General features: G+C 37.3%; 1 protein-coding gene across 1 annotated transcript; it reads left to right on the forward strand.

The window, feature by feature from the left end:
* Positions 1-12,047: 12,047 nt before the first annotated feature.
* LOC104243166 (putative leucine-rich repeat receptor-like protein kinase At2g19210) lies at positions 12,048-13,885 on the forward strand. The gene is made up of 3 exons (XM_009798320.2): positions 12,048-12,206; positions 12,341-12,887; positions 13,221-13,885. The coding sequence occupies exons 1-3, from the start codon at positions 12,122-12,124 to the stop codon at positions 13,660-13,662; spliced, it is 1,074 nt and encodes a 357-aa protein (XP_009796622.1). The 5' UTR covers positions 12,048-12,121; the 3' UTR covers positions 13,663-13,885.
* The last annotated feature ends 1,243 nt before the right edge of the window (positions 13,886-15,128 follow it).

Genomic DNA, 15,128 nt, shown 5'->3' on the forward strand with positions numbered 1-15,128 from the left:
TGATTCTTCATGACGAGCGCGGCCTAATCGCGGCTGCGCACTTGACGCGAGCTTCTCACCCTATTCTGTTGGGAATTTGGAAAAATGTAAAACATTAAAGTTATATCTCTTTGAGTTATCTTTCCAACCATATATTGTGGAGCCCAAATGGAGTTCTGAGCGAAAAGTGATGTGTATTTTACTAGACAATGCGTAATATACCTACTCGATTCGTCGTTCGTTCTTAACTATCATCCGTTAATCCCCTGAACACGATCCCGGCTTAAGTCCTTGGGATTTTACTTAGACTTCAAAGCTTCAAATCACTTGAATTCATTTTATAACATCTACATAGCTCGGAATCACTCCTACAATGCATAAAATACACCATTAGTGTAAAATACTACCGATTAAAGCTCAAACTCAATTAAAGTGCAGTAAATTAGAATGTAATAAACGACTAAAATACGTAATTATAGCTTATCATCAATAATCTACAAAAGCTTTTACATATATGCAATCCAATTCCTCGAACTGCAATGAGTAGGGGTGTCAATGGTTCGATTCGGCCGATTATTTTATAAAATTTATACCATACCAATTTTTCGATTATTCTATTATGTATAATCAAAATTAAATTTTCGAAACCGTCTCAATCATATTGGTTTCTCTTCGGTATCGATATGGTTCGGTTAATTTCCGGTAATTTTTTTAACTATCATGTAAAAGTCACTATAAGTAGAATGCAATAACATACGTACTTTTATATGACTTAGCAAAGCTCTCTAGTCATTTTTACAGTTTAAAAGGTGATGAATTAAGAAAACATTAAAGATACTGTATAGATCTATCAACTATTCTACAACTCACGAATGAAAATATAAATCACACGAGTGGAAAGATATTAACCAAGCTAACAATTCAGAATAAAGTCTATAGAAGATTAAATATTAAAAAAAAATCCAAATCATACGAAAGGAAACCTATTCAATACATTATAATTTGCTAATCATAATCGCTATAATACCTTGTGTCTTGCTTGAGAATATGCTGGAAATAATTTAGTTTCATTAGGAGTATCATAATAGGTTTGGGAATTAGGATTTTGAATTTAAATACTTGTTGGATTGTTATTTAATAATTCTAAGGCCCAAGAAAAAATTCAATGTTTTATTATTTTTAAACTTAATATCTAAATATATTTTTCACATTGTAAATTTATTCGGTACGGTTTGGTATTTTTTAATTTATTTTATAAAATAAAAACCTACCGTAATTATCGGTACAGTTATAAAGTTAGATGAACACTTATGATTTTATTAAAAGAAACCTAAAAATCAGTTCGGTACGATACAATTTGGTCGGTTTAATTGATTTTTAAATATCCATTAACATCCCTAGCAATGAGTTTGGAAAATTCCGAGAACGTTCAAGGAACTATTTCGAGGAAACATGCATTTCAATATTCAATATTATTGTAGTAAATTTTAATCAATAAACTAAAAATCAATTTTATACATCTAATTATATAGTATACAACTTATTTATAATTTCATACATCATATTTATCCAGCTAAAAATAACTACAATATCATACAACTTAAATATAATTTTCTTACAAATTTTATATAAAATGTATTTTGTATATGATATGTATTTCGCATGTAGTGTGTTTTTCTTCTTCACTGAAATTTCAATCAAAAATTTCTCTCTTAATATAATTTTGATACATATCAACAACTTTATGTTAAAGTATTTATAACATAAATACAAATTTCATACAATGATTCATCCATTTTACAACTATTTTTCAACTTTTATATAATGTTCAAATACAAAAATAAATATAACTACAACAGAACACAATTTAAATTACATACAATTATAATACAACTTTAGTACATCTTTTTCATCTTCGAGTTTCAATTTGAAAATTCATCCAAATTCAACTCTATTCTTCACCAAATACCCTCAAAATCAAGATATAAATTTGAAAGAATATTCCTGATTGTTTGCAACAACACCCAATCAAACTAAATAATAATTTAAATAAAAAAAATTGAATTCTCTTCTCTTTCTAATCTCCTTTTTCCCCAGAGAATTCCATAATAGATGGTAATTTTGATTATCTCTTTGAAGGCAACTTTCTTTGTTTCTCGAGTATATACTCGTTTGTGTGGAAACTTCTAAATGCAGATTAGTAGAAGAGAGAGAGTGAAGAGAGAGAGATTTGTGGAATTTGATTTCCACATTAAAAGGCTACAATCAAGGATACTCATTTAAAACATATTTGTATATAAGTGATAAATTGTATATCAACTTGTAATTAAGTTAAAACTTAAACAGTGACGGTAAATAAATTTCTAAAGTAAAAATTTCTATATTAAAAGCACAAAGACCGTTAGCGAAATATTGTTCGCATTTTTACCCTTTAAAATCGATTTTGTATTGGATAAAATTGTAATATGAATTACTTTCCTAATATCTATGACTTTAAATCAAGTCAAGTTTTATTTACTTCAATTAATAAAAGAATAATGTTACTATATCAATTTATGATACATGTTAGGAATATAGTGATAAAAATCTTTTCAAGTTTTCTCCATATGTACACGTTGGTTTTGTTTATATTTTTCCTTAAGTATAATTAACCATTTAAATTAGATTAGAATAAATCCGTTAATGGTAAATATTTGTAATAACTCGACTGGTCGTTTTAAACTCTAGCGTGTCGTTTGGTGGTTTGAGGCCAAGAGTAGATTTACTTCGGGTATTTTAACTTGTACGTATGATCAGAATTGAATTTCGGGAAGTTCGGAGTTGATTTGGAAAAAAAATTCAAATTTCGAAAGCCTTAAGTTGGAGGATTTGACTAAGGTTTGACTTTGGAGTAAATGACCTCGAAATCGGAATTTGACGGTTCCAACAGGCTCGTATGATGATTTTGGACTGGGACGTATGTCCGGATCAGGTTTTGGATGACTCGGGAGCATTTCAGCGCTTATTGTGGAAAGTTGGCATTTTGGAAGAATTTTATAAATTTGGGTTGAAGTGCATTTCATTATTATCGAAGTCTATTTAGGTTTTCGAGTCTAGGAATAGCTCCGTCTGGTGATTTTGGTATTAGGAGCGCATCCGGATGTAGATTTGGAGGTTCGTAGGTCGTTCTGGGGTCATTTGGCGAAAATTAGAAGTTAGAGGTTTTTGGAAGTTTGACCGAGAGTGGAATTTTTTATATCGGGGTTAGATTCTAATTTCGGAAGTTGGAGTAGGTTTGTAATGTCGAATTTTACTTGGGTACAAAATTTGAGATCAATCGGACGTGATTTGATAGGTTTTGATATCAAATGTAGAAGTTTGAAGTTCTAAAGTTCATTAAACTTGAATTGGGGTGTGATTCAGGATTTCGTCGTTGTTTAATGTGATTTAAGACCTCGAGCAAGTTTGTGTTATGTTATAGGACAGGTCGGTGTGATTGGACGGGGTACCAGGGGGCCCGGGTGTGTTTCGGGATGGTTTTAGACCAAATTGGGGTAAGTTGTTGTTGCTGGTTGTTGGTACTGGTGTTGTTCTTCGCGAACACATGGGAAGTGCCACATTCACGAAGAAGGAGATTTGAACTGGGCCATTTTTTTACGCATTCGCAAATAGGGAGTCGCGATCGCGAAGAAGGAGATTTGAACTGGGCCATTTGTTTTACGCGTTCGTAATCAGGGAGTCGCGATCGCGAAGTCCTGGGCAATAGAGCTCCGCGTTCGCGATTGCCCTCTCGCGTTCACGTAAGGTAAGTTGGGCCTGAGGAGCTTTTGGCCTACCCATTCGCGTGTATGGTTCCGTGTTTGCTATGGTCAGGTCTAGAAAGGCATCGCGTTCGTGCGTCTCTCTTCGCGAATGCATAGTAGGAAATTGGAGCTAAAGCATGTTCTACTTCGCGAACGCGAGGGAGGTGCCAAGTTTGCGAAGAAGGGCGAACTTGGCAGTGTTTTCAAAATCGGTGGTTTGGCTCATTTTCACTTCACTTCTTCCATGGGAGCCGAATTTGGGCATGGAACTGAGAATAAATTATATGTTTGAATTCGTAATGTTATAGGTAATGATTATCTTCGAAAATTTTCAGAACCGGGGCACGTGGACCCGAGGGTTGATTTTATCAACTTTTCGAGCGGAGTTAAAAATTGTTAAGTTGATTAATTATGGGTATTAGAACACGTTTTGATTGGTTTATGCATTGGTGGCGTATTTTTGGACCGTCAAGCTTTGGGTTGAGATGTTAGAGTCGCGTCGGAGCCGGCTATGGAACTTCGGAGTAAGGTAAGTCTCTTTTTTATCCTTGAAAGAGGGAATTAACCCCATAGATGAATTGATTTAATAAGTGCTTCTATTTGTGGGGGCTACGCACACACGAGGTGACGAGAGCCCGTATGTAGCTACTAATTATGCTTATGTCCGTGTAGTCTAGGACCCAAATCATGTTATACTTGCGATATTTGCACCCTACTTGTTAATTAAATTACTTAAATCATATTGAAACTTGATAAAGGAATCGTAAAAGGTTAAACTTCATTTTACTTAACCGTTAATGAGAATTGGTATTTCTTAGAATATTTGCTCCTTAATAAATCTTGAACTGGTTATTTTAATGTATTTTCTCTTCTTGTGGAGCGGGTCAAACGCCTCGATAGCAGATATATGCATCTATGGTTCGTGCCATTCGACCCTCGGCAGTGCACAATTTAAATATTTTATATTGGATCGGGGCGTATGACCTCGGCATAATTTGCGCATGATAAATCTTTGGAACTAATAATAATTGATTATTAATCTTTGGAACTAATAACAATCTTCATTGGCTTGAGATATAAATTATTAAATGATGAAAATAAATTTGAAACTTTCCTATTAATAAAGGAAATGTTTACTTACTTCTTGTTATTGAGTTTTCAGTTGGTTTATACAATGCATGCTTAATTATAATATCAGTATTTTATTATTAGCACATAGTAATTGTAGGAGTCGTCCCCTCCTCACTACTTCTTCGAGGTTAGACTAGATACTTACTGGGTACACGTTAATTTACGTATTCATACTACACTTGCTGCACATTTTGTGCAGGTACATATATGTCTAGTGGTTTTGTGGGCGCAGAGGCGCGGTTATTGCGGGGATTCAGGTGAGCTGCATCCTATGTTACGAGTCCACATCGCACAGAGTCTCCATCAGAGTCATTTACACTCTCTTGTCTAATTGTATTCCAGACATATGTTATATTTTTCTATATTTCCTAATAGATGCTCATGCACTTGTGACACCAGGTTTTGGGGATGCTTATGGGTTGTTCAGTATTGTAGTTGTGAAAATATTATCATTTACTTTATAAATTTTATTTCTTATCATTTAATTGAAGAAATTACGATTTCAAAAATACTAAAATGAGTAAATAAGTTAAATTTATCTTTGGCTTGCCTGAAAACAGTGTTAGACACAACCACAATCTTTAATGGATTTTGGATCGTGACAACATGGAATCAGAGCACTAGGTTCACTTAGGTCTTACGAGTTATGAGCAATTCTAGTAGAGTCTTTCGGATTGGTATGGAAACATCTGTACTTATCTTCGAGAGGCTACAAAGCTGTTAGGAGCACTTACCTTCTTGATTCCTCATTTTGCGATTTGATTCCCTTGAGGCTTATGCCTTTATTTCTTTCCTATTCAATCTTATGCGACGTGAAGCGCTTGTTATCAATTGGGAATCGAAGAATTGTAATAGTCTACAGATATGGTACATGATATTTCTCCCTGCGTAATTGATTGGGATATTGTCATCGCCTTGCGGAAGGTTGTTCTGTCGTTTCAGCTCAGTATCAGTATTGCCATGGTTTTGAAGTTGGGCACTGATTCTTATGATGATTCGTGTGTTGCTATCGCGCAGTGTTGGTGTAGTGGCAGGGTGATTATTTATGGATCGTGGCAGGAATGACTTGATAGAAGGATTACTCAATTCATGGCTTAGAGGTTCAGCATTTAGTTCCGGTGGAGGAGAGGCAATCGGACTATGAATGTTTAGGTTTGGGTTGACGGAGTAACGAGACTTGGTATTGTCGAGCGTGGTGGAATTTTCATCTGTGGTGTGGTGTCGTCGTCCTTGATTGAATGTGTTAAGTTTGTCAGTGTTATGGTCTTCTTCAATTCGCCCTTAGGGCAGGTTATTGTGAAATGGTATCGGGGAGGCGGCTGTTAGAGATATCAGTGTGCAGTGGTTCAAGATCTGATCGGTGTTCCTAGTATTGATGGGTCGAGAAGGATGATCTTCGGAGAGGTTTAAAGTTGGTAGCGATCTATTAATTCAAGTGCTACAGAGATGGATTTTGATTTAAGGCTACAATTGGGCAGTGGAGTATGAAGAAAGACATGTGGGAGGTGTCTTGCGGTGGTTAAGTTTCTAGAAGGCCAAGTGCGATAAACAGAACTCGAGTAGTTGCTTAAAGGAGAGGGTTTGACCAAAGTGGGAGAGTGGCCAAGTAGCATATGGGTTTTGTGGTAGGATAGCTACCTACATTGAGGAATGTTTAGAGTGATTTGGAATTCATGATGGACAGTGACTAAGTCTACGGGCTTAATTTGGAATATTGACTACTATACTGAGGAAGATTGGATACGACAGAAGGAGTTGCTTGATATGAAGTGGGATGCAACATGACTTCGGTTGGAATGTATTATCGCGCCTTTAGTTGATGGCACTGAAAATATGATTTCATCTTCCTAGAGGCACTTAGCAAGGCGAGTGTCAATTTTTCTAGGTGAGGGTATCTAGTTTCGGCCTCACCTAGAGTCCTGCTAACATCATAAATTGGAAATTTCGTACCTTGCTGTTCGTGGACGAGGACTCCACTTACCGCTATCTCCGATAATGCCAAGTATAGGTATAGTTGTTGGTATGTCTTTGGCGTTTGAAGCTGCGGTGGGTTTGATAGATACCGTTTGAGCTCCTCTAAGGCCCATTGGCATTTTGAGGTCCATGAAAATTTATTCTTCTTTTTCAATAGTGAGAAGAATCGGTGTCTTTTATCGGAGGATCTCGAGATAAATCACCTCAGGGCGGCTATGCGTCCGGTTAATCACTGCATGGCCTTTACGTTGTCCATAACCGTGATATCTTTGATAGCTTTGATCTTGTTGGGGTTGATCTCGATTCCTTGGTTGGATACCATGAATCCGAGGAACTTACCAGATCTGATTCCAAACGCACATTTATGTTGGTTCAACTTCATATTATACTTCTTCAATATGCTGAAGGTTTCATGCAAATGTTTTAAATGGTCCTCTTCTCGCAGGGACTTAACCAACATATCGTCAATATAAACCTCCATTGATTTTCCTATTTTTTCCTCAAACATCTAGTTTACTAGGTGTTGATAAGTAGCACTGGTGTATTTTAGTCCAAACATCATCACGTTACAACAATATGTGCCGTATTTAGTGATGTATGAGGTTTTCTCCTGATCATCCGGGTTTATCCGTATTTGGTTGTACCCGGAGGAGGCATCGAGAAAACTGAGGATCTCGTGGCCGGCCGTGGCATCGATCATGCGATCGATGTTGGGAAAAGGGAAGAAGTCCTTGGGACATGCCTTATTCAAATCCTTATAGTGTACACACATTCTTATTTTGTTCCCCTTTTTAGGGACTACCACTACGTTTGCTAACTAATCCGGGTATTTAACCTCCTGAAGGGACTCTATTTTAAGGAGTTTAGATACCTCGTCCTTGATGAAAGCATGTTTGACTTCGGACTAAGGTCTCCTCTTCTACTTGGCCAGGCGAAATTTCAGGTCCAGGCTCAACTTGTGAGTGGTTATCTCCGGCGGGATCCTTGTCATATCAAGGTGGGACAAAGCGAAACAATCTATGTTAGCTATAAGGAATTGAATGAGTTTTTTCCTGAGCTCGGGACTTAAACCCGTGCCCAGGTATACCTTTCGATGGGGTAGATATTCGATCAATATGACTTGTTCCAGCTCCTCGACCGTCGATTTGGTGGCGTTAAAATCATCGAGGGCTTTGAAAGACCTGGGAACCCATAGTCATCATTTTTATCAGTCCCCTGCTTCTCCGGTTGGATTGGAGCTGGTGTCGGTAATTGCTATTAATCTTCTTTCTTTGTGGCCGAACTTGGCCCCTTTGTCGTTGCAAGTGCAGATATCGGAATCACCTCTTCGATCGCAAGCATTTCCTCTGCGGTTGGCTGCTCTCCGTAGATAATTTTAACCCCCCCCCCCCGGTGTTGGGAGTTTTAACACTTGGTGCAGAGTTGAGGGCACTACCCTCATATTGTGATCCATGGCCTCCCGGGCAGGGCGTTGTATCTCATGTCTCCTTCGATCACATAAAACTTCATTTTTTGGATGGTCCCTGCGGCATTCATTGGTAATGTTATCTCTCCTTTAGTGCTTTCACATTCCATGTTGAATCCATTTAGAACTCGGACCACATGCACGATTTGATCTTATAGGCCGAGCTGTTCTACGACCCTCGATCGGATGATGTTGGCCGAGCTACCTGGATCAATTAACACACTCTTAACTCGAGATTTATTTATGGGTACAGATATTACCGGCGCATCTTTGTGGGGCTGCACGATCATTTCTACGTCCTCGTCATTGAAAGTCAAGGTTCCTTTTGGAATGTAATCTTGAGTACGTTTTTTCCTTGTGATGGATACCCTAGTGCGCTTCAACATTGGCCCTTGAGGGATATCGACCCCACCGATGATCATGTTAATGACGTGTTGGGGTTCTTCTTACTTGGTATATTTATTAGAATCCCTATTCCTAAAATCATTTTTGGTTCGATCGCTCAGGAATTCTCAAAGGTTCCCATTGTTGAATAGTCGGGCTACTTCTTCTCTCAACTGCCAGCAATCTTCTGTTCTGTGGCTGTGAGTGCCATGATATTTGCATATCTGGTTAGGATCCCTTTGGACAGGATCAGATTGTAGAGGTCGAGGCCATTTGGTGTCCTTGATGCGTCCAATAGCTGATATAATGGCGGTAGCATCGACATTAAAGTTATATTCCGATAACCTCGGTGCTTCCTTAGGTCCGATAGGCCTATCAAAACCGTTCTTGCTCATGAGTCCCTTGTTGCTCTGACCTCGGGCACTTCTCATTTCACTTTGCGTAGAATTCCGCCCAGACCCACTGCTTCTTCGATCTCCATTGTAAGGCTGATACCGATCCCTATTTGCCATCGGTTCACGGTCGATATCTATTTTGACTTCGTCGATAGTTCTAAATGGATAAACGGACCCCGAAGGGGCCCCAAGTTGATCATATTTGACTCTGATTTTTGATTGATATCGGTTATGCACGTCGGCCTATGTAATAGCCGGATATTTTTTCAGATTTTGCTTCAGCTACTATGAAGCCACCGAGCTTCGAACACTGAGTCCTTGGGTGAAATCTTGAACGGCCCAATCATCAGCGACTGGTGGCATATCCATCCGTTCTATTAGAAATCGGGATAAAAACTCTCTGAGCATCTCATTATCCTTCTGTCTTACTTTGAAAAGTCCGACTTCCTGGTTTCGACCTTGATAGGCCCGACGAGTGCTTTCACGAAAGAGTCTGCAAGCATAACAAATGAGTCAATAGAATTAGGAGGTAAGTTGTGATACCATATCATAGCTCCCTTTAACAGGTCTCTCCGAATTTCTTCAACAAGACAGACTCAATCTCACCATCCTCCAAGTCGTTCCCTATGATAGCGCATGTGTAGGAGGCAACATGCTCGTTTGGGTCGGTCGTTCCGTTGTACTTAGGAATCTTGAGCATGCGGAACTTTTTAGGAATCGGCTTTGGAGCCGCAATCGGAGGGAAAGGTATTTGTATAAACTTCTTGGAATCCAGGCATTTTGGTATCGATGGTGCTCCGGGGATTTGGTCGACCCTGGAATTGTAGGTTTCTACCTTTTTGTCATTTGAATCAATTTTCTTCTCCCCTGATTTATCCATTTCGTCAGTTCCTCGAGCTTTTTTATGATCTCGGGGTTGGTCCCCGACTCATTTCCATTCGACCTCTCTGCGATCAGTTTGTTCCTGCGGGTGATTTCCCGGGACGGATCGGGTTTAATTTTGCTTGGTACGCGTCTTTGGTTCTGTAACTGAGCTATCATCGCCTGTTGAGCCTATAACATTTCAAAGATCATCTGTAAATTGATCTCGTCTTTTCCATTGTTTTAAGTATTTTGCGCTACCGATGGTGCTCCACCACGGATGCTACTCTCGGGGTCGGTAGGCAGATTCGTGTCGATAGCCACATGCGAGTTCGTCCAGCGGGTCCCCGACTTGAATTCCAATGGGATCAATGGGCGGTACCTCATTACCGGACACTATTTGTTATATTTACCGTGATGACCAGACTCATTGTCAACATATAGGGGTGGTGATTGAGAGTTTGACATTTTTGAGTTTTAACCTGAAATTAGAGACACTTCAAAGAACAAGTGTAAAGTAGTGTGTGTTATAGAGATTTCTATCAAATAATCACTATTATCCTAGGCCCCACGATGGGCGCCAAACTTTTTACCCTCAAAATCAGATAAGAATTGAATTTGTAAATGGTTTTAAAGATACGTGGATTAAATTGACACAAAGCGAGAAATTAATAATGCAATTGGAATAAACAATGCTAAAGTAAATTCAAACCGCACGACTTAAACAGTTATAGCCTTGGAAAGTCAGTCACACTTGAACTTGATGCAATTCGAGTGATGTCAAGATATAGAAGAACAGTAGCTTACAAAAAGAATAATATACTGCTTTGGGATGCGTGTTACAATGTCTTTTACAAGTAATCAGATCCCCTTTATATAGCAGGGGTGTTCTATTTTAGGTACAATTCTATAAAAGGTAAAAACCACTTGATTCGCTGATTTGCCGGTCCTTATTGATACGTGCCGATATTTCCGTCGTAATATCCAACGGCCACGGATATTTCGGCCTCTTGTTATTTCGGTCTTCTGTTGGTTACGCTGATAATGTTTTCTCGAATGCATTCAGGATCAGGGTCGATTCTAGGATCACGAATTCAATGTTCTCGAGGACAGACATTCTTCTGATCTCGGGGACAGACATTCTGATCTCGGGTTCTGGTTCGGTGGGTCTTGGGGTCGATCTTCAGTCCCTCACGTTCTGAGCCCGATCTATCATGTCGTAAACGAGCCCGATTTCTACCGTATACATAGTATAACCTTAATATTTCAATGAAAGTATATCTTGGACATAAACTAATTGTCTCTTGTTAGACTTCTTCTAGTCAGTTATAAAAATTAATGTGGGCCAAAAATTGCTAGTATATGTTAAACACAAGAACAATCAAGATCGCAAACGTATTCTTTATGCTGATCTAGAGTTGAAATGATTAAAAAAATATCTAGTACAACCTTAATATTTCAATGGAAGAATATCTTGGACATAAATTAATATATAGTCTCTTGTTAAGACTTCTTCTGGTCAGTTATAATTCCCGTAACATATATGCTTGGTCTACTACTAGGTATCTAGTATAAAATTTCTATGGAAGAATACGTGGGGACATAAACTATAAGTCTCTTGTTAGGCATCTTCTAGCCAGCTATAATCTAGCTAGCTATATATAATTCCCTTAACATATTTGCTTGGTCTACTACTAGGAAAAAATTAGTGGCTCAATCGAGGTAATGCGTATCTAGTGTAGAAGCTATGGGTTCAATTGAACTCATAGCTTTGGTTTATACTTTGTATTTTTGCTTAAAAATTATTAAATATGTACAAATAATAAATTTGAACCTATTAAATTAGATGAGATGTGGTAGAATTACGAATCTCAATCCAATAAAATTTAAATTCCGGATCCGCCTCTAGGTAAACTGGCTGATTATTTTAACATAAGAAAGCACATTTCATGACATAAGAGCACATTAATAAGATAATTAGATGTTGCACTCACCGGCCTTGCTTAATTATCACAGGATAATATATATTAGTAGTTTACAAAATCACTTAGAAACTTCAAACTAGAACTTCTCAAATCGAGCAAGAACTATATAAAGGAACCAAGGGATCAATCAATTAAACTTCAAGATATAACAGCGTGAATCAAAATATGGAGATTTTGAAAAGCTTCCTCTTTGCATTACTTGTTGGTTTTTCTATAGCAACAATAGCTGTTGCACAAAACGATCAATCAGGTTTCATGCATGTTAATTTAGTACATACAATACATTTTATACTTCACAACATATACATGTGACCTAAAATATTTGATTTTTGTCATGTCTGAGTACTCAAGTTTTTTTTTTTTTTTTTTATAAATATTTTATAGGATTCATAAGCATTGATTGTGGATTACCAGCAGGTTCCGACTATACTGACATAAGAACAGGTATATCTTACGTTTCAGATGAAGGTCATGTCAGTGGCGGAGTAAGCCATAGTATATCACCTATATACCAATCCAATTCTCTAGAAAAGCCATTCTTCACAGTTACAAGCTTTCCTTCAGGGACAAAAAACTGCTACACTCTAGCCCCATCTCAAGGGAATTTAGGCAAATACTTAATCAGGGCTAGTTTTTTCTATGGAGATTATGATGGAAGTGGCCAATTACCAAATTTTGATATTTACCTTGGAGAAGATTACTGGGACACTATCATAATATCTAATGCTTCTATACCATACTGGACGGAAGTTATACACACACCTTCCAATGACTACATAACCATTTGCCTTGTCAAAAGAGATACTACAACTCCTTTTATCTCAGCCTTAGAGTTAAGGCCATTGAATATTACCCTATACCCAACGCTAAGTAGATCACTGAAACTTGTTGTACGTGAGAACTATGGTTCCTTGACCAATCAAATCATTAGGTACGTTTATCTAATCATTTTTATTATAGAAGATCAAGATTTTCTTATGCATATTATTATAAAATCTTGTTGTTGAACATATAACTGGATTTAACTTATATATTCAACGATGTAAAGATTGTTACACGAGTATTACAATTTTACCGGTCGTAATAGGTCAATACTATCTTATATATGTTATCCACACTCCACTAAAAAAAGCAGCCCTGTGCACTACACCCCATACCCCGCTAATCGTACTTGACTATTCAATAATATGATATATTATAGTACAAGAAAACTTAAACCGGTTTTTACTAGCTTTGACCTCCCCATTTCTATTTAAATACACAGATACAACGATGATGTGTACGATAGAATTTGGCAACCGGGGCAAACTACTCTTGAAAATATTCATACAACACAAGTGGTAAGTGATAGTTTCTACAAGGTGCCATCGGCGGTAATGAGCACGGCGGTGACACCGATAACTTCGCCCGGTACTGGCTGGATTTCCTACAGCTGGACGCCTGGCAATATTAGCAGCAAATATTACTTCTACCTGCATTTCGCCGAAGTCGAAGAATTGCTGGGGACACAAACAAGGGAATTCAATATTTATATCAATGATAACCTCGTAGAAGGACGTATATCTCCGGTATATCTTGCGACGACGACGGTGTACACGACGTCTCCGGGCTATGGTTACGAACAGTACGATGTTGTGATTAACAGTACTGCCACTTCTATTCTTGCACCACTCCTTAACGCTCTCGAACTTTATGTAGAGATTTAGCTATACATATATATCAATAGTAGTCCGTATGTCGTGTGGAGTGAAATAAAAGGAATTTTTCATCAAGAAAATAGAAGGCCGAGATAGAAAAATCCAATTTACTGGCATTTCTTTATTACTACAATGGAAGTATTTGTACTTGTACTAGGCAATAGGCATGCCGTTTAATGTATCATTCATAGGCATGTCGTATAATGTATCATTAATGTTTCCTTTTCTTTTTCATTGTGGAGTTCAATGCCCTAATCCTGTGTTTGAATACTGAAGTAAATTACTGTCTATTTGCAGAAAGAAATTAAAATCTGAGGATTTAATTTGAGTAACGGATAAACATTAATTAGACCAACAAAGACATCTTCTTCCCATTTAACGACTGTAATGCACTAGTTTTTCTTATGGGCTTGGGCCAAGGATACTGTGGGCTTCTTGGGCCACTGTTTAAAATCGATTTATGCTAGGCCCAGAGCTTCTTTAAAATATTTCTACTGTAACGAAGCATAATCCATATTGACGGAGCGAGTAATTTATACAAGAGTATTCAAAAAAAAATACTAAAATATAACACTTGAGATTTGAACCTGTATCTAAACTAATCTTTGAATTCCTTTGCCATTTTACTAAAAAAAATCCTATATTAAAGGGATTCATAGGTTAAATATAATTAAGAAAATTTGTATTTGTCCCATTTGCACAATGTACAAAGGGGTTCAATTGAGCCCTCTTCCCTCGACTTAGCTCAACCCCTGATATCCGATGTGGAATGAAAAGAAAGTAGAACAGTATTGATCCTCCTGAATAGACGACGAGAGTAGTGGACCAACATGGCTACATCAAAAGGATTGCCAGCCAAATGAAAGTCGTTAAATAAGATAATCAGGAAGCAGTTGCAACTTGGGAAGAAATTTACTAAGAAGTAGGGCATATAATAATGGATCAATTCATTCAGCATGTTCGAAACTTTTCTTAAGAATCTTTAACAGCGAAAAAGTAAGTCCGAAACTTTTTTTATGCTTTTTTGGACAAACAGCATATTTCTAATGCTAAAAAAAAGTTACATAACTAGGTAAAACGCAGTATTATACTGTGTTTTACTTTAAAGAAAAGTTAGCCGTTAAAGTAAAACGCAGTATAGTACTGCGTATTATTATAATTTTTTTTTTAACTAATTCGCAGTACTATACTGCATTTTACTGAAACGCAGTACAGTACTGCGTTTCCCAGTTCTGAAGGAATGCAGAGAACATTTTTTTTGTGTGTAAAACGCAGTATTATATACTACGTTTTACACTGATACGTACTATTATATTGCGTTTTACTCTGATTTTTGGCCCCGCCAATAATTAACTGACATAACAATAATTTAAATACATAAAACGTAGTATTGTACTGCGTTTTACATAGAAAAATTCTACACCCCAAGCTCGGACTTGCCTTATTTAAAGGCGTTCCAATTTTATGAAAATCCA

This window comes from Nicotiana sylvestris, chromosome 6 (genome assembly GCF_000393655.2).
Source record: "Nicotiana sylvestris chromosome 6, ASM39365v2, whole genome shotgun sequence".
In the NCBI taxonomy this organism is placed as follows: Eukaryota; Viridiplantae; Streptophyta; class Magnoliopsida; order Solanales; family Solanaceae; genus Nicotiana; species Nicotiana sylvestris.